General features: G+C 40.7%; 1 protein-coding gene across 5 annotated transcripts in view; it reads right to left on the bottom strand.

Moving 5' to 3' along the window:
* The window catches only part of LOC122563667 (claspin), a 60145-nt gene that overhangs the window by 4754 nt on the left and 34176 nt on the right, over window positions 1-21215 (bottom strand). For all 5 annotated transcript variants that reach the window (XM_043717708.1, XM_043717707.1, XM_043717706.1 and 2 more), the window contains exons 21-25: window positions 17914-18035; window positions 16997-17124; window positions 14463-14553; window positions 14047-14126; window positions 7623-7790 (exon numbers count right to left, since the gene is read on the bottom strand). In XM_043717708.1, the coding sequence (XP_043573643.1) occupies window positions 7623-7790; window positions 14047-14126; window positions 14463-14553; window positions 16997-17124; window positions 17914-18035 (589 nt within the window). The remainder of the gene's footprint in view (window positions 1-7622; window positions 7791-14046; window positions 14127-14462; window positions 14554-16996; window positions 17125-17913; window positions 18036-21215) is intronic.

The following is a 21215-nucleotide window of genomic DNA, read 5'->3' as shown; positions in this document are numbered from 1 at the left end:
GACTGGGACAACACATCTATCCTGGGACAGGCTAAGCAAAGACATGCCAGAGAATTCCTAGAGGCTTGGCACTCCAACCACAAACCACAAACAAACATAGCTCTAGATACCATCTATCAACCCCTCAGAAAATGAACAGGAAATGACATCACCACAACGCCAGGAACCCCATCCAGGAGAAAGATATAAATAGAAAGCAGGAGTCAACAGCTTCGCTTCACTTGGAGGTCGCCACTGATGATGTTACCTAGCCAGGTAATGAAACATCTGGGTATCAAACCTACAGCTCAGCGAGCAAACCTACACCCTAAGTAATGCAGTACAGTGTAGCAAATGCGCTTACTTTTATACTATCCCTTCAGTTCCTCAGAAAGCCATCATGATATCGGCAGAAGAAACAGAGAACACAGCCTTGTCATTGCTTTCCAATTACCAAGCTTGTTCTCAAATCGTACCATCACTACCTCATTCCAAAAAAAAACCCTGATTAAACCAATGGTTTTTGCTGCTGTTGATTCTTGCAGCATGAAAGATGATTACATCAGACTTCATCAAAAGCTTTAAGATAACAAATTTAAAAAAAAAAGGGTCGGTGGTTTTCAATTTCGCAATGCTGACGTCTTGAAAAGGTTGACTGCATCTACCCTCCACAAAAACACACAGGACCTGAGTTTCATTCCAGGTTTGATCCATAGAGGTGGACAATTCCTAATTCTGTGAAAATTCTCTCTAAAGAAAATGGGCACCCGCAACTCAATTTTGGCACAGGGCGGATGGACTGGATTCAAGGCAGGCCAAGTGATTCCAGGAACGGTGAGAGGTCAGAGATTTAGGAATTTGGGCACATATAGACAGTGCTCTATCTAAAATGTATGTTAGAAGTCCTCAACACTCGCTACTGAGCTTTGGAGAATCTATTTCTGGGTTGTAAGATAAGTGTCACAGCTAGAAGTGTCCAACTGTTAGATTATCTTGGAATTAAAGGCCCATAATGGACTTTATGGGAACAATGCCTTCTCTGTTGCTCGAGTGGATTCTCAGAATACAACCATGGGAGTGGTTTTATTCTGCCACCATTTCTTAGTGTAGATAAAATGCAATCATTTGGCAAGCTGGCTAAACGCTGTGAATGGATGAAGACCAGCATCAAGCTTTTCATCTCATCCACTTGACCTTCAGCCATTCTATCATTGATTGCAGCTACATTGTTGATGTGAGGGACTTGGTCACAGGACCAGAAAGTTTAACAGCATAACAGTGAAGAGGAGGGAGTAAAGCAGTAGAGCTGTCATACTGTTATCATGTGGAGGTGCCAGTGTTGGACTGGGATGGAAAAAGTCAGAAGTCACTTGACACCAGGTTATAGCCCAACACCTGAAGAGGCTATGCTCTGAAAGCTTGTGATTTCAAATAAACCTGTTGGACTATCACCTGGTGGTTTGTAACTTCTGCTTTTTTTTAAACCAAGAAAACGCCAGCATTCAGTTGCAGCTACAACATGCATCACAATAAGTGCATGTATGGAGACATTCTTTCACACAATTAGCAGTATTCCTTTATGATGCTACTCAAATAGCTAGTACATATAAGGACACAAATCTGAAGGACAGCGATGAATTCTGAAGTGCTCTGACCCTTTTTGCCTTACTAGAAGGTCACAAACAGCTGCTGGGTGCAGTAAATAATTAGATTAATTTATTTTAAAAGTGATTAGCCTAAGTATTTCTGTAGTCAAGGTGATTTCATTTAAAAGGTTATAGAGGCCTAACTTTAGAATTAATGGCTTTTGTGTACAACATTTCTTGTGCAGACATACTCCAGTCAAGGTGGTCAGAAGTTTTTTAACCTAAGAAAAATACCCATAGCTTAAAATGAGAGAGATTTTTCTTTTAGTTTTACTTGGAGTTTGAGCAAACTTGTGATGTCCCTTGATTAAAATGCATGCATAGTTCAGGACTCCGAAGGGAAGGATATAGTAAAACTAGATTACTACAGAGGAATGAGGCAGCATTAATTCCAGACTGGAGGTGTTGGAATAAAAAGGCACAAGTCAGGAGTGTGATGGAACAGTTCCCACTGACCTGGACAAGTGCAGTTCCAACAAAACTCAAAGTTTGACACCATCCAAAACAAAGCAGATCGCTTGAATGACACCACAACCACAAAAATTCACTTCCTCCACCAATTATGCGCAATAGCAGTAGTTTATGCCAACTACAAAATACACTGTGGAAATTCAACAAGGCTCCATAGTCAGAAACTTCCAAAATTACAACGATTACCATTGAGAAGGACAAGGGAACACATTCACCAGAGTTCCCCTCTGAGCCTCTCACCATCCTGACTTGAAAATGTACTACAACTCCCTCACGATCGTTATGTCAAAATCCTCAAACTCCCTCCCCAGACAGCTTTGTGAATTTACTGACATCAAATGACTGCAGCAATTCCAGAAGGCAGTTCATACGGATGATAATAAATACTGGCTTGGGCAGCAAAGCCCACAGCACTTGAAAAAGAACGAAAGAAGTTGGTAGTGTCGTGGGAATATCACTAGATTAGTAATCTAGAGACCCAGAATAATGCCCTGGAGACACGAGTTCAAATCCCACCATGGTAGCTGGCTGAACACAGGAACAGAATAGGGCAATCAGCCCTTAAGCATTCCTTGCTATGATATACCATGTCAAATCATCTATCTCAATGCCATATTCCCAAGCTATCCCTATATCACTAACATAACTGGTAACTAGAAATCTATCAATATCCATCTTGAGCTTCATGACTGACTTCCAATGCCTCTGGGGCAAAGAATTCTAAAGACTCACCACCCTGAGGGCAAAAAGGCTCCTCCTTCTCAACTTTAAATGGATTGTCTTTTATTCTGAAATTGTGTCCCCAGTTCTAGACCTCACATCTGGAGAAATGCCCTTTTGGCATCTACTTTGTCTATTCCTGCATGAGTTTTGTAAGTACATTTAGTGTAGCCAATAAATCCACAAATATAAAATTAGTATCAGTAATGGTGACCATAAAATCCTATTACTGACTGTCATGAAAATCCATTTAGTGCATTAACATTAGAGTCATATAGCACGGAAACAGGCCCTTCAGTCCAACTCATTAGTGTCAACCACTTATCATAGAATCTCTACAGTAACCCATCCAGACCCATTCCCCTACCCTATTACTCTATACTTACCATGACTAATGCACCTAAGCTACACATTCCTGAACACTTTGAGCAATTTAGCATGGCCAAATCACCTACCTGCACACCTCTAGACTGAGGGAGGAAACTGGAGCTCTTGGAGGAAACCCGCGCAGACACAGAGAACATGCAAAACTCCACACAGTTACCAGTGGCTCGAATCAAACCCGGGTCTCTGGCACTGCGAGGCAGCAGTGCTAAACACTGAGCCCAAACTGACCTAGTCCTATCCTCCAGCATTTGGCCCATATCCCTCTAAACCCTTCCTATCCAAGTACCCATCTAAATCTCTTTTAAATGTTATAATTGCACCCACCTCCAGCACTTCCTCTGGCAGCTCATTCCATACACACACCACCCTCTGCATAAAAAGGCTACTCCTCAGGTCCTTTTTAAATCTTTCCCCTCTCACCTTAAACCTATGCCCTCTAGTTTTGGACTCCCTTACCATGAGAAAAAGACATTGGTCATTCATCCTAGCTATGCCCCTTATGATTTTATGAACTTCTAAAGGTCACCCCTCAACCTCTGATGCTCCAAAGAAGAAAGTCCCAGCCTATTCAGTCTCTAATTCCAACCCTCCAGTCCTGACAAAATCCTTATAAATCTTTTCTGCACCCTCTAACAACGTCCTTGCAATCGAAGAGTGACCATGTCCTTTACACACAGTGGTTCACTCTTCATTGCTTAAAAGGTCTAAAAAATAATCATACAGTTAAGGGCCAATAAGGAATGACAACAAATTCTGGCTTTGCCAGCAACCTCCTATCCTATGGAGGATAAAGAAGACTGAGACAGTCTGCAAGGACAGGGTTCACTCAGAAGAGTTGTGTACACATGGATAAAGACAGTAACGGCACTGGAATAGTTTCACTGCACAAGAAATGACAGACAAATTTCTCCTTCCCATTGTTCCAGCTTGGCTGCCTCACCCCAATCCCTTAGACCAGATTATCCCTTGGGCTTCAGGAAGAGAAATCAAGTCCCAACGATGCAATTTTACTGTCTACAGTTAACCAACTCAGATACAAGTACCTTGTAGTGATGTGTTGAGTTGCTGGCACAGGATCAGAGGTGTCAGAGTCAGATTCATCTGCCCCTTTCAGAGGAGGGAGTAAGTCACAATGCTAAACAGGCAGGGATGTGGAGCCTGGAGAGTCACCATTTGTATTTGTCCAATTAGAGGGGTAGGTGTGTGGACGTTCTGCTGTTTCCTGCGGTAGTCTGAACTCACTCACTGCAAGCAAAGGAGTCCATTGGCCTTATGGCTCTACATTGTCGCAGGGGATTGACTGCATAACATCTGACCTTGAGGTTGGCCAATTTCATTGGAGACATGCATCCACTCTGAGTGCTGCTGCATGTAAGTGCAAGGCCTTGGCAAGGGAAGTGTGCTGGCCTGGATCAGTCTACTTAAATGTACATGAGCACTGACATCCCTGGATGACAAAGAATGCGTGTGCCGAACTACGGTCACACATTTGGCACAGTGGTTGCTGGAATGGATGACTGCTGCACTCCAGCTGCCAGCCCCATCAACCGAACCTGACGGGCAACTGAGAGCTGCTCAGACGTCCGTGGAAGGTGTCAAAAGATATTCAGCGTCCTTACACTTCCAAGGTCTCAGCTCATGTCAGTAAATCTCTGGTTTAATTTTTTGTTTAAAATACTCTGGCCATTAGGATTCTGAGGATGATAACTGTAGAGGTTGCACACGAGAAAAGAAAATGGCTACATGACAAATCCACCTCGATTCAGACAATTGAAATGTTGCACTTCTAAAATTTCATTAACAAGTTTAAAAATTTCCTTACAACTCCTGTGGATGTTGGAAAGCAAAAGATGATTCAATTCTGCTTGAAAAGGACAATGTGAGAGCAATGTAGTGAATATACAGACACTGAAATTTAAGGGGAACAAGTAGAGTTTGGGCTGAATGGGAAGTTACCAGGAGCTGATGAAATAATATTAAAAAAATTGAAGCAACAGGACATTTATGAACTGAACAACTGACCATCACCAACATCTATTACTCAGGTATGATCCCTGAAGATCTAAGTCAGTCTGTTTTTATCACTTTGGCAAAAAAAGCTGGAATGCAAGTTACATCGAACAATCAATCTAATCAAAATTTTAACGGCCAGAGTTAGAAAGGAAAATAACTCCGATTTCAGACACTCTGATCTTCTATTTTCTACAAAAACATGCCAAATTGATTCAGTAGCACTTGGTAACCAACAGATTAACACTTGTCCCATACTTAGTGCTCATTGTGCTCTTCCAGCACCATCATTTAAATATATAGTGTTCGGTTCCATATATATACTGATGCTACTTAGCCCTACACCTCAGCATCACCTCTCTCAGTCTACTACTTCTGATGTGTCATAACGATTGTTCAACAACTTTGGCAAACCAAAATTTCCAAATTAACAGTGGGTTCAGATCTCCAGGCATGATTCAAGGACATTCTCAAACTCAACCAAACTATTTGCAATTTTGTTGTAGTATTTGACACTGATCTAGGCTTCTGATCATACATCATATCTACGACAAAGACAATCAACATCCACCTCTATTATTAAAACTCTCATACCCCATGTCTTTTCAATATTTTTCTGTAATCTACCAACTTTGTCTTTCCATAAAAGTATGCTAATCTACAACAATAAAGTTTATTTTGTAACCACACAAATATCCGTTAATCTAAGTTCATGCATTAATTAATGTAATGTAGACTACATTGTTGACAAATGCTAAAAAAACTAAGCGCACTCTAAAACCTTCTTTTAGTTATCTGATAAACTCTTCAGAGCAGCCTTCCAGTGCTAGACAATAACGGTAAGCAATGTTCTCTTTAATCCACTCTGTTACACATCTGCTCAGAGGGGCTATGCACTGTGATCGTTATGCCAACACTATATGCAGCTTTGACTTCTGGCTTTGGATGTTGCTGCCACACAGTGCCCTCTGAGATCCATGCAGAAGAAAAAGGGATTAGCAGGAATGCTGACTGCAAGTTAACCTAGGGCTAAGTGGCATTTCCAATTATTCCTTCTACACTGGTTGCATAGTCTTCAGAAATACTGGTGCAGAAACTGTTGACAATGTAAATAATTGTAATGATGTGTAGGAGTCGGTGTGTGGACTGGGGTGGTAAAAGTTAAAAACCACACAACACCAGGTTATCATCCAGCAGGTTTATTTGGTAGCACTAGCCTTCAGAGTGCTGCTCCTTTCAGGCGATTGTGAAGCAGGACCATAAGACACAAAATTTATAGCAAAAGATTAGTGTCATGCAAGTAAAATGATATATTTAACAAACCTAGATTGCTGCTAAGTCTTTCATCTTTAGGGCAGGCAACAATGCAAAGTGGCTTAGCAGAGGGTAATAGTCAAGTTTGGTACCCATGAGGATGGCCTCAACTAGGATCTTGGTTTCATGTCACATTATAGGTGACCCCACCACACTATGCAAACACACATATGCGTGTACACACACACACTTACGTACACTCATACAGACCCTCTCTCATACACACACCCCTCACACGCACAAAATGCATGCATCCTCTCAGGTTTAAATCCCATCCCACACACACATACAAGTCTATGGGTTGAATTTGCATTTGCAGAATTATATTTTTAGATATATTTGATTTTGCTCAAAAAAAATGCACAATCTGTAGGCAAGTCAATCCATTCAATATTTTGAAAGGAAACATGGAAGTGGGAAATCCATATTTTGAATGGAAGTGGGAAATCCCACTTTGGAAATAGAACTAGTCGGAGTTAAGACTGGGATACAGACAGACTCTGACCTCACATTTAATGCATTGTCTAAGCTGAGATGTCACCTTTCTTTAGAAAGCCTTTAGTTATCTTGAGAATGTTACTTAACAGTTGTTCTGGGATTTACATATTAATGAACCAAAATCTAACGCATTCTAAACGATGAAAGATTTACCAGCAATCTAGGTTTGTTAAATATATAATCTTACTTGCATGACACTAATCTTTGGCTATAAATGCTGTGTCTTATGGTCCTGCTTCACAACCACCTGAAGAAGGAGCAGCACTCCAAAAGCTAATGCTTCCAAATAAACCTGTTGGACTACAACCTGGTGTTGCGTGATTTTTAAGTAAAACATTGTAAGCAGACAGAAGGAACTATCAAGTGAAGCAATTGATTACAGCAAATAAAAAGTTTCAATTCTTTACTCTTCCTTGAAAGCATCTTTACAAGCAAACAACAGTTGAGCAGGTCAGAGCATACCTTCCCACAATGTAATTGTGATGTCAATGTAATTTACAACATATTACTGACTAATCAGGAAGTGAACCAAACATCAGAAATAGAAAGGAAGTAATGACATTTATATTGTACACACTGGTCTTAGTGTATTCTTACCTGTGGTTTTGATTCTGTCATCATCTTCTTTTCATCCTTTGCTGGAGATAGTGTTTGGAAGACAAATTTACGGGAGTTGGCACGAGGAGCATTTAGATTCACTTCTGACATTGTTGCTAGTTTCTGCAGCATTTCCCGAGGTTGATTTAGCAAAGATCCATTTCTCATCTATATATTTTTTAAAAATGAACTGTCAGTAACATCTCTACTCCAAGTAGACATTTTTGGAATAATTATTTCATACCAGCAGAGAATTGAAGAGCGATACAAGATTGAATGCTTCCATATCTAATCATAAGCAGTCCCATAACATTACATCATATAATTTTGAAATAGATAATAAACCAACTTGAAAAAAAAAGTACGTTTTCTAATAGTTGATCTAATTTTGCTTAAAAGTTAATTAATAAGGAAATCTATTGATAGGAGTAGTTAGTGATCTGTGTGTACAGTTCAAGTTTCATTATACATACCAAATTTGGTCCATGACAATACATTCTTCTGAAGATGATTTAAAAATAAACATTTAGACAAACTTCCACTCAGTACATAAAAGTCTTGAGTTGTCATGTTAAGAGGGTTAGAGTTCAACAAACATGGCTGCTAAATCATTCTGCCTTGCAACTGTGCAAGCAATCAACAATTTTTGCATCGCAACCAATACTAACATAGTCAGATTTTCTATTCTTCCTACACCTTGAATCTATCCTGTCCAAATGTATATCCCACACCCCCAACCAAAATGCCAGTACAAATCTGATGTGAACTTGTCCATCAAAATAGCATTTATAAAAAGTCAAAGTCTCACTACTTTAGCAGGTGTAACTTTGTATACTTCGTGGGACAACTTTCAGATATTGTGCAGAAACAAAGTTGGGCTGAATACTGGCTTTACTTGTTCCGTCCATCTAAAATGATTTCTGAATATTTGTGTCAGTTAAAACATCATGTTTGCACAAATTTGTGGACACTTGAGCATAGATTTATTGTTGGGGGACAACTTTCAGATTTTCTGGACCACTCCAGATTACATAAGGCTAGTCAAACACACCAACTTGATATTAAATTCAACTCAACACAACTTAATTTACAGAACAAATTTAAGGTGGCAGTGTAGTACTAATGTCACTGGATAGAAGTTTGCTCACTGTGAAGGAAGGTTCATTTTCAGATGTTTCGTCACCATACTAGGTAACATCAATGAGCCCCTGGTGAAGCACTGGTGTGTATTCGCCCGCTTTCTATTTGTACTTAGGTTTCCTTAGCTTAGTGACGTCATTTCCTGTGATGACATCATTTTCTTTTCTTTTTTCAGAGGGTGATAAATGGGGTCCAAATCGATACGTTTGTTGATAGAGTTCCGGTTGGAATGCCATGATTCTAGGAATTCTCATGCGCGTCTGTTTGGCTTGTCCTAGGATGGATGTGTTGTCCCAGTCAAAGCGGTGTCCTTCTTCAGCTGGATGCAAGGTTACTCGTGAGAGTGGGTCATATCTTTTTGTAGCCAATTGATGTTCATGTAACCTGGTGGCTAGTTTTCTGCCTGTTTGTCCAATATAGTGTTTGTTACAGTTCTTGCAAATGACATTAGTTTTGCTTGTTGTCTGTATATAGGGTCTTTCAAGTTCATTAGTTGCTGTATTAGTTGCTGTATTAGTATGTTGGAGGAATTGTGGGCCACCATGATAACAAGAGGTCTGAGTAGTTTAGCAGTCATTTCCAAGGTGTCTTTAATGTAGGGGAGAGAGGTTCAGGTTTCAGGACACGTTTTGCCTGTTTGTTTGGGTTTGTGCTGAGAAATCGGAGGACTGCGTTGATTGGGTATCCATTCTTTTTGAATACGCTATTATGGCGATTTTCCTCTGCGCTGCAGTGTGTGGTGGCTCATTGAAGTAACATTCTAATGCAGCTTTGTTGTGGGTGTTGGGATGATTGCTTCTGTACTTCAGTATTTGGTCTGTATGAGTGGTTTTCTTCTCGACGCTGGTTTGAAGTTCCCCATTGGCTGTTTGCTCTACTGTGACATCTATGAATGGCAGTTTGTTGTTGTTTTCCTCTTCTTTAGTAAATTTTGAGCCAGTAAGGGTATTATTGATGGTCTTGAAGATTCCCTCTAATTTATTTTGCTTGATGATGACAAAGATATCATCCACGTAGCAGACCCAAAGTTTGCTTGGCAAAGCTGTTTGCTCAAGTCTCTGCATTACTGCCTCTGCTAAGAACCCTGATATTGGCGATCCCATGGGTGTTCCGTTGGTTTGTCTGTAGGTTTTGTTATTGGAAGTGTAGTGGGTGTTAAGGCAAAGGTCCAAAAGCTTGACGATGTTGCCCTTGTTGAAGTTGGTGGTGTTTAGTATGCGTGCCTTTGATTCTTCTAATAATGTAGTCAGTGTTTCCTTGGCCAGATTGATGTTAATGGATGTGAAGAGGGCTGCTACGGTCAAAGGAGACCATTATTTCATCCTCTTCTATCGCGGTGTCTTTGACGGTGTTCCAGAATTCTTGGGTGGAATGGATGGTGTTGTGTGAGTCTTCTACCAAGTGTTTTAGTCTTTGGTGTTCCAGATAGCGAGACAATGGATCTGAGAGGAACTCCTAGTTTGTGAATTTTGGGTAATCTGTAGAGGTGGATTGTGTTGGATCCGTCTGGTTTCAGTTTTTGGAAGTCTGTTTTATTTAATTTTCCAGCTTTGAAGTTTTTTTTGAGCTGGGCTATGATTCAATTCTCTAGTTGTGGAGTCAAGTCTATCGCCACCTGTTGGTAAATGTCAGTATCTGCAAGCAGTGCATTCGCTTTCTCAACGTAGTCTCTTTGGTTTACAATGACTGTCATAAGTCTTTTGTCTTCAGGTGGCGAACACCCGACCCCAAAACTGGAGAACAGAATCACAGCCCTCCTCAAAAACTTCAGAAATCTGCAGAATTAAATAAGACAAACTTCCAAAAAAATGAAACCAGGCAGATCCAATACACCATGCTTCTACGGATTACCCAAAGTACACAAACCAGGAGCCCCCCTCAGAAGCATAGTCTCGCTACCTGGAACACCAACATACAGGTTAGCCAGGAGCTACATCAAAGACTAAATCACTTCGTAGAAACTCACAACATTCCATCCATTCCACCCAAGAATTCTTGAACACCAAAGACACCAAGATAGAAGAGAAGGAAATAATGATGCAACAGCCCTGTTCATATCCATCAACACCATGGAAACACTGACTACCCTATTAAAAGAACCAAAGACACATACACCAAACACCACCAACTTCAACAAGGGCAACAACGTCAAGCTCGTAGACTTATTCCTTACCACCCACTTCACTTCCAATAACAAAACCTATAGACAAATCAACGGAACACCCATGGGATCTCCGATATCAGGGTTCTGAGCAGAGGCAGTAATGCAGAGACCTGAGTAAACAGCTCTGCCAACCATCCAACCCAAACATTGGGTCCACTACGTGGATGACACCTTTGTCATCACTAAACGAAACAAATTAGAGGAAACGTTCAAGATCATCAATAATACCCTTACTGGCATAAAATTCACTAAAGAGGAGGAAAATAACAACAAACTGCCATTCCTAGATGTCACAGTAGAGCAAACAGCCAATAGGGAACTTCAAACCAGCGTCTACAGGAAAACAACTCATACAGACCAAAATTCTGAACTACAGAAGCAATCATCCCAACACCTATAAATGAAGCTGCATCAGAACATTATTTCAACGAGCTACCACACACTGCAACACAGAGGAACAATGAAGAGCAGAGGAAAATCATAACAGCGTATTCAAAAAGAATGGGTACCCAATCAACAGTCTTCAGATTTCTCAGCAACAAACCCCAACAGGAGACAAAACGAGCCCAGAAACCACAGCCACTCTCCCCGACATTAAAGGCATCTTCAAAAAGACTGCCAGACTACTCAGATCTCTTGGCATCGTAGTAGTCCACAAACCCACCAACACACTAAAACAGCAGCTAATTAACTTGAAAGACCTTCATATAGACAACAAGCAAAACTAGTCATTTACAAAATACCTTGCAAGAACTGTAATAAACATGACATTGGACAAACAGGCAAAAATCTAGCCACCAGGATACATTAACTTCAACGAGCCATGACCCACTCACACTAGTATCCTTACATCCAGATGAAGGAGGACACCACTTCGACTGGGACAACACATCCATCCTAGGACAAGCCAAACAGAAACAGCTCGTGGATTCCTAGAAGTATGACATTCCAACCAGAAACTCTATCAACAAACATGTCGACTTGGACCCCATTTACTATCCTGAGAAAAAAAAGGAAATAACATCACCACAGGAAATGACATCACCAAGCTAAGGAAAACCAAACACAAATTAAAGCGGGTCACTAACATCAATGCTTCACCGGAGATTCACTGATGATGTTACCTAGTACAGAGACAAAATGTCTGAAAACGAACCTACTCACTGAATGAGTAGTCCAGAGATGCAGGCTAATGTTGTAGACACGAGTTGGATGGCAGACAGTGAAATATAAAGTTTTTAAAAATCTGAAATGAAAAGCTAGCACAATGCAGACAATGCAACCACTGGTTGATGATGATAAAAACCCATCTGATTCACTTATAACTTTTAGGGAAGATAATCTATTGTCCTTATCTGGTCTGGCCTGTATATGAATTTATGAGAACAAAGAAAATTACACCACAGGAACAGGCCCTTCAGCTCCAAAGCCTGCGCTGATCAAGATCTTTTATCGGAATCTGTCGCCTATTTTTGAAGGTACTGTATCCCTCTGCTCCCTGCCCATTCATGTATCTATGTTTAGATAAATTTTAAATGACACTATCGTGCCTGCTTCTACCACCTCCGCTGACATTCCAGGCACCCACCACCCTCAATGTAAAGAACTTTCCATGCATATCTCCCTTAAACGTTTCCCCTCTTACCTTGAGGTTGTGACCCCTATTCTGGGAAAAAGCTTCTCGCTAACTACCTTGTCTATACCTCTCATGATTCTGTTGATCTCAATCAGGACCCTCCTCAACCTCCGTCTTTCTAATGAAAATAATCTAATCTACTGGGGGAGATACTAAATGAATATCTTGCATCAGTATTTACTGTAGAAAAGGATATGGAAGATATAGACTGTAGGGAAATAGATGGTGACATCTTGCAAAATGTCCAGATTACAGAGGAGAAAGTGCTGGATGTCTTGAAATGGTTAAAAGTGGATAAATCCCCAGGACCTGATCAGGTGCACGCGAGAACTGTGGGAAGCTACAGAAGTGATTGCTGGGCCTCTTGCTGAGATATTTGTATGATCGATAGTCATAGGTGAGGTGCTGGAAGACTGGAGGTTGGCAAACGTGGTGCCACTGTTTAAGAAGGGTGGTAAAGACAAGCCAAGGAACTATAGACCAGTGAGCCTGATCTCGGTGGTGGGCAAGTTGTTGGAGGGAACCCTGAGGGACAGGATGTACATGTATTTGGAAAGGCAAGGACTGATTAGGGATAGTCACCATGGCGTTTTGCGTGGGAAATCATGTCTCACAAACTTGATAGAGTTTTTTGAAGAAGTAACAAAAAGGATTGGTGAGGGCAGAGCAGTAGATGTGATCTATATGGACGTTCGACAAGGTTCCCCATGGGAGACTGATTAGCAAGGTTAGATCTCAAGGAATACAGGGAGAACTAGCCATTTGGATACAGAAATGGCTCAAAGGTAGAAGACAGAAGATGGTGGTGGTGGAGGGTTGTTTTTCAGACTGGAGGCCTGTGACCGGGTGGAGTGCCACAACGATCGGTGCTGGGCCCTATACCTTTTGTCATTTACATGAATGATTTGGATGCGAGCATAAGAGGTACAGTTGGTAAGTTTGCAGATGACACCAAAATTGGAGGTGCAGTGGACAGCGAAGAGGATTACCTCAGATTACACCAGGATCTTGACCAGATGGGCCAATGGGCTGAGAAGTGACAGATGGAGTTTAATTCAGATAAATGCAAGGTGCTGCATTTTGGGAAAGCAAATCTTAGCAGGACTTATACACTTAATGGTAAGGTCCTAGGGTGTGTAACTGAACAAAGAGACCTTGGCGTGCAGGTTCATTGCTCCTTGAAAGTGGAGTCACTGGTAGAAAGGATAGTGAAGGCGGCATTTGGTATGCTTTCCTTTATTGGTCAGAGGATTGAGTACAGGAGTTGGGAGGTCATGTTGCGGCTGTACAGGACTTTAGTTAGGCCCTATTGGAATATTGCGTGCAATTCTGGTCTCCTTCCTATCGGAAAGCTGTTGTGAAACTTGAAAGGGTTCAGAAAAGATTTACCAACTCTGATCCCTTTTCTTGCCTCTCATTTTTGAAATACTTGAAACGGGGAGCACTCTTCTTTTCAAGTAACCAATTCAATAATGATCACATACCCGAAGGACAGATGATTTCTGGGGCTTGTGCCCTGCTGATTCCTGTTGCTTTTTCTCTGAAACTACTTCCATGGAGATACCTGCAAACCCAGATAGAGCAATCATTAGATTGAGTCTTCTCCAATACTTTTTGCTTTACACCAAGTAAACCCAAATAGTTGAACATCTGTCCTACATTTAGTGGCAGCATCTAAACCTTGTTCAACTGGACAAGTGTCCAGTAGGTTTTCACATACATTTCTGATAAAATAAAATCTGGTGCAATTGTGACATAGGTTTATCTAAATCACATTTAAGCACATATTGATGTTGGTTTGATTTGTAAAATGGCACTTAGTCTTCATCTCTTCTCTAAGATCAGAAAACATTTCTTGCTAAGTTCAAAAATTGCTCTGAAGAACATTGATTGCACAGACCTTTCTGTAAAGTTTTCACGGTAATTTTCTTTGCCAGTTTCATGAATTGACTATCTTCACCAACTTCCTCTTCACTACCTGCATCCTGTGACTAGACCAAAAGCGAGATAGATTATACTTCAATCTAAAGAAATCCAATAGAAAATTAAACCATAAATCAAAACTGGAAAGATTCAAAAATATATTTTAGTATCAGCATGTAAAAATAAAGTATGTCTGGATCAAGACTTTTTGTGCAACTTCAATGAAGAGGAAACTTCTTATTGGTCTCAAAAGACAGATGTTTTCAATGATATTTTTAAAAAAATTACACTTCCTTGGTTGTTATAATTTTTCATATCACCTTGCCTCTACCTCAGCCCAGAAAGAAAGGCTGATATGTTACAAACTGAGTGACTAAATTTAATCAAGAGTATTATGAAAAAGTAAGGAAGTGTAAACAAGTTCCCTATTTTTCAAGCTAGATCACTCTCCAATTAAAATGTAGATTACCAGGATCTACTGCAGTGAGGAATCAAATCATGAGGTTACTTTAAGGAAAAATGGGCTAATTTATTACCTACCAACTGAAAAAATAAAAGTAGTAGCATCAAGCATACCACCTTTGGACAGTTGTACATACACAAGTTGTCATGACATCCATTTCCAGCATTCAATGAGAATGCAACATCAATCTCCAATAGTTACAGTGCTATATTCAGTTCAGCGATATGGGAAGAGCTTATTAGAAGGTTTTCTAGAGGCTACTAAAAGCATTTCTGTGCATACTGTTTAGTGGGAAAGAAAGACTGGAGGTTCCATTTTGGAATGACTTTTAGCAATATTCCAAGTAGCCCACACCGTTGACTGTGTACATTCAGGACTCAGAAGATGCCCTGCAGAGCCTCAGGAAGTGGGAATGTTGTAAGCATTTTCTCATTGTGTTAGGCAAAGCTTCAAGGGGTCAAATGATGATTGCGAGCATTAATACTTCAGTATAGTGGACAGAGTGAGAGCCCACAAGCCATATTTGCTGTACATATCTGAGCAAAATTAGAACTCAGGGAAAATACAGAAATGCATCTGGGCTGGTGAAGCATTAAGTTATGCTTGCAAATGAGGCCTGGAGTGCAATTTTGAAGTATGGGGAAGACCTAGGGGAGGATTGTGATTAACCAGAACAGCAGCAGTCATGGGGCAGACCATGATGAAATTTCTTCTCAAGCAACTCCAAGGCTAGATCAGCAAAGTGAAGGAATCTAATGTCTTGTGAAGTTTAATTAGACTTAATAACCCACCATGGTATTGATATCTGGGTGAGTGGCTGAGAAATCCATGAGGTTTATTGTGATTGCATTTGCTATTTGAGTGTCGCAGTCAAAAAAAATTGCCAGTCTTCTGTATTTCAAGCAACTGCTTGTGACAAGTTTATGTATTGAATTCATTGTTTCCTAGTGTGATAATTACAGGTGATAGTTCCATCTTAAACATATGAACAATCCCAGAAGCATAAACAGAAGTAGGCAATGAGGATCTACTTGTGCCTGGGGGAGGCTCTTGCTGGATGGTTTCCTTGCCTTTGGATAAAATATGAGTTTAGCTACACACTCTTTTGTCTAACACACACTGTGGTCAGGTGATGCATGTGGTCATGTTAAGACTGTTTTCAGTTCCTTTCTTATAAAAAACACATTGTTCACCAAAATCCCAAGTATTAATTCAGATAATGAAATTTAAAAATCAATTGGCCATATTTCACATACTGTGCTGAAAGTCAGAAGGACATTTGCTTTCCCAGCAATTGCTGAATTTAATTTCCTAGAGGAGCATCGTAAGCAGCACTTAACTCACTAAATAGTATGCATAAGGCAGGTCTGTGTAGAAGATTCTAGATTATAAAGCAGCTACATTGGATAGAAATTCTGACTGTAGAACACAGCAAAATGCCCAGGTGTATCTCATATCGCAAATGGCAGTAATACGATCAAAAAAGCAAGAATTTCTTCTTGCTTTGACATGTTGACTAAGTAAAGTGATAGTCTACTCAGCAGCAAAAACAGAAATTGCCAGAGAAACTTAGCATCTATGGAGAGAAAGCAGAGTTTGACATTTTGAATTCAATGACTCTTCTTTTGAACCAGTAGAGTTAGGAAAAAGTGGTATATATGCGAGAGAGAGAGAGAGAGAGCGCAAGTGAAGGAAAACAGCAGTTAAGCAGACAATGGATAGATAATAGTAGGCCATATGGTATTTATAGTAAGCTATAAATCACTCCAACCCACTTTTGGGGTCCAGAGCATACCTGATACATGAACATGTTTGCAAATGATCAGTATTTTGGAGTCCAACTCATATCCATCAATGGATCTTTTAAAAAAACTATGCTTAGTTAGCCTGCTAGAAAGTCTGATCTCAATTTTAAAATGTGGCAATATTGAAGTAAATCATAGAATATGTTTGCTGTAAGAGGCAAAAGCATTAATAGTTTAGCACCTTATATTAACATTAAGTGTACCCAATTGATGTACCAAAACCAGCTAATGTGCAAGAATCACCTGCTCACGAAACCACTGCTCACGTTCAAATCGATCTTTTCGCCATTTTACTTCTGCGTCATCCACTTCCTCTTCTTCTGGTCCATCCTCAGAATCTCCATGAAACAAGTCAATCTGTGAGGAATCATCTGAAATAAAACACATTTATCATCCTCAAAATAAAGCTGATTTTCAATTCAAATCAGGAGGAATATTTAATTCACCTCCTGCTTCTTTCTTCAGCTGTCTTTCAGTAAAGTCTTCATTGTCTGCACAAAATAGTACAAATAATAATCCACTGGAGAATGGAGCAAGAACATCTCACCAATGGTTAGAGTCATACAGCAGTTCATTCCACATACAAACCACTGTGTTAAAAAAGTTGTCCCTCGTGTCCTTTTTAAATCTTTCTTTTCTCACCTTAAAAGTATGCCCCCTAGTTTTGAAAGCTCCCACCTTGGGGAAAAGACATTTGCTATTCACCGTATCCATGCCTCTCATGATTTTATAAACCTCGATAAGGATACCCCTCAACCTCCTACACTTGAGTGACAGAAGTCCCAGCCTATCCAGTCTATTTCCATAATTCAAACCCCTTATTCCCAACAACATCCTGGTAAATCTTCTCTGGATGTTCTCCGGTTTAATAATATCCTTTCTTTCTATAAGAAGGTGACCAGGACTGCACATGGTTCTCCAGAAGACATCTCACCAAAGTCCTGTATAATCTCAACATGACATCCCTGCTCTTACATTTCAAGGTCTGAGCAATAAAGGCAAGCGTGCTAAACACCTTCTTAACCATGTCTACCTCTGACACAAATTTCAAATAATTATGTACCTGAATTCCGAGACTTGTCTGTTCTATAATACTACCCAATTCAGATAATAAGAGGCTATGGTCAATGTAAATGAATTTGACATTTGGAAAAACGTACCAATATTTTTCCAACGGAACTTCCGTGCACGACCTGGGCCATCACTGTGCAGGTCCCCATCAGCTAGGTAATGTTCTTGATAAAGACGCAACTTCCGTTTATCCTCATCCATCAAAGCTTTCCTGCAGGTTGTCGGGTCATGGAATGAAAAAAAAAGCAATAAGTGGTGCTTGCTGACAGTTGCAAACATTTAAAGGGATATTTTCAAATGTATAGAAAAGATACGCTCCAACAAATAAGAAAAATTCTGAAGGATAGACCCGCTATGTGATTTGCTAAAAAAGTAAAAGGTAACAGCAAGCTCAAAGATAAGATATAATTGTGCAAAAAAAAAAGTTAGTCAAAAAGATAAAAACATGAAAACGGTTAAACAGGATTACTACCAGTGCCACAAGCTAGTCAGAGTAGAAACAGTAGGATATATAGGACGAATATGTTGCAGAAGATAGTGTGAGGGGGAAGAATTCAGATTTATGGGGCATCGAGACTGGTTCTGGGGGAGGTAGGACCTGTATAAACTGGACGGATTACACCTGCACAGGACTGGGACTAATGTCTTTTCAGGGGTACTTGGTAGAATAGTTGGGGAGGGTTTAAACTAGTGTGGCAGAGGATGGGAACCAGAGGAGTAGGACAGTAGATGCAGGAATTAATGGAGACGCAGAAACCAGAGCAAACATGACGAAGAACAAGCAGAGAAATGCTGCTGAAAAAGAGCAGGGGAGGTGGTCTGAAATGTTTATATTTCAACTCAAGAGGTACAATTGGCAAGCTGGATGAACCCAGAGCATTGATTAGTACTTGGAACTATGACATTATTGCAATTACGGAGACTTGGCTGAAAAAGAGGACTGGCAGCTGAAAGCCCCAGTATTTAGATATAACAGGTATGTCAGAAAGGGCTGTAAGAGGGATGGGGGAAGTATCTTTCAGCTATACTGAGGGAGAATACATCAGAGGACTCATGCAGCAAGGCAGTATGGGTAGAACTCAGGAACAGGAAAAGGTGAAATCACAAAGCTGGGGGTATACTATAGGCCTCCCAACAGCCAGTGGGAGATAGAGGAGGGATTGTAAGCAGATTTCAGAACTTTGTAATAACAGTAGGGTTGTTCTGGTGGGTGATTTTAATTTCCCCTGCATCAACTAGGACATCATGCCAGAGGCTTGGATGGATTGGAATTTGTAAGGACCATTCGGGAGGATTTCTTGACAGTATGTAATCAGTCCAACCACAAAAGAGGTTACATTGGACCTGGTTTTGGTAAATGAGCCTGGCCAGGTGAGTGAAGTTTTAGTGGGAGAGCATTTCAGGCGCGGTGACCGTAATAATGAGTTTTAAGATACTCATCGAAAGGGATAACAGCAGTCTTTGGGTTAAATTGAGAGAAGGCAAGCTACAATGATATTAGGCAGGAACTGGAGAATGTTGATTGGAGGTGGATGTTTGAGGGCAAATCCACATTTGACATGTGGGAGTATTTAAATCGGCAGTAAAGAGGAGTTCAGGAGCAGCACATTCCTGCGAGAATGAAGGACAGATATGGCAAATTATATCAACCTTGGATGACCAGGGATGTTATGGCCTTGGTCAAAAAGAGAAAGGAAGTATACATAAAGTCGCAGTTCACCTGATGAAGGAGCGGCACTCCGAAAGCTAGTGTGCTTTCAATTAAACCTGTTGGACTATAACCTGGTGTTGTGTGATTTTTAACTTTGTACATAAGCTCGAGGGGGGATGGGAACTGACAAATCCCTTGAAATATAAGGAAAGTAGGAAATGACTTAAACAAGAAATTATAAGGGTGAAAAGGGGTCATGGAAAGTCATTGGCAAACAGGATTAAGGAGAATCCCAAGGCTTTTTAAACATATATAAAAAGCAAGAAGGTAGCAAGGGGAAGGGTTGGCCCACTCAAGGACAAAGGAGGAAATCTGCGTATGGAGCCAGAAGTGGTAGGTAAGGTCTTAAAAGAAAACTGTCTGTCGGTATTCAGCAAAGCAAAGGAACTTGTGGAGGATGTTCTCTGGGAAAAGAGTGTCAAATTTCTAAGCCAAGTTGCTATTCAAAGGGAAGAGGTGTGTGTCTAAAAAGAATTAAGGTAGATAAGTCCTCAGGGTCCTGATGAGATCTATCCCAGAATACTGAGGGAAGGAAGAGAACAAATAGCTGGAGCATTGACAGACATTGTTGTATCCTCTTTGGCCATAGGTGAGGTCCCAGACGATTGATTATTCTCCAATGTTGTTCCATTATTCAAGGACGGTCACAGGAATAATTCAGCAAATTACAGGCCTGTCAGCCTTATGTCAGTGGTAGGGAAATTAACAGAAAAAATTCTCAGGGACAAGATCTATAAGCCTTTAGAAGCAAATAGACTTATTAATGACAAACAGCTCGGTTTTATGCAGGGGAGGTCATGCCTCGTTAACTTGATAGTGTTTTTTGAGGAGGCGATGAAGATGATTGAGGAAAAAGTGGCTATTTTGTCTACATGGACTTCAGTAGTCTTTGACAAGGTTCCTCAAAAGGTGAAGTCACATGGTATTGGGGTGAGCTGGCAAGATGGACACAGAATGGCTTTGCCAGAGGAGACAGGGTAGTGGCAGAAGGATGCTTTTCAGAATGGAGGGCTGTGACTAGTGGTGTTCCACAGGGATCAGTGCTGGGACCTCTACTGTTCATGATCTATATAGAGTCATAGAAATGTACAGCATAGAAACATACCCTTTGGTCCAACCCGTCCATGGCGACCAGATATCCCAACCCAATCTAGTCCCACCTGCCAGTACCCGGCTCATATCCCTCCAAACCCTTCTTATTCATATACCCATCCAAATGCTACTTAAATGTTGCAATTGTACCAGCCTCCACCACATCCTCTGGCAGCTCATTCCATACACGCACCACCCTCTGCGCGAAAAAGTTGCCCCTTACGTCTCTTTTATATATTTCCCCTCTCACCCTAAACCTATGCCCTCTAGTTCTGGACGCCCTGACAAACAGCCCCAGTCTGTTCAGCCTCTCCCTGTAGCTCAGATCCTCCAACACTGGCAACATCCTTGAAAGGGTTCAGAAAAGATTTACAAGTTTCACAACAGCTTTCCGATAGGAAGGAGACCAGAATTGCACGGACTATTCCAACAGTGGCTTAAACAATGTCCTGTACAGTCGCAACATGACCTCCCAACTCCTGTACTCAATTCTCTGACCAATAAAGGAAAGCATACCAAACGCTATCCTCACTATCCTATCTACCTGCGATTCCACTTTCAAGGAGCTATGAACCTGCATTCCAAGGT

This window comes from Chiloscyllium plagiosum, chromosome 27 (genome assembly GCF_004010195.1).
Source record: "Chiloscyllium plagiosum isolate BGI_BamShark_2017 chromosome 27, ASM401019v2, whole genome shotgun sequence".
Taxonomy (NCBI): Eukaryota; Metazoa; Chordata; class Chondrichthyes; order Orectolobiformes; family Hemiscylliidae; genus Chiloscyllium; species Chiloscyllium plagiosum.
The sequence above is the reverse complement of the archived record's forward strand: the minus strand, read 5'-3'. Positions and strand labels throughout refer to the sequence as shown.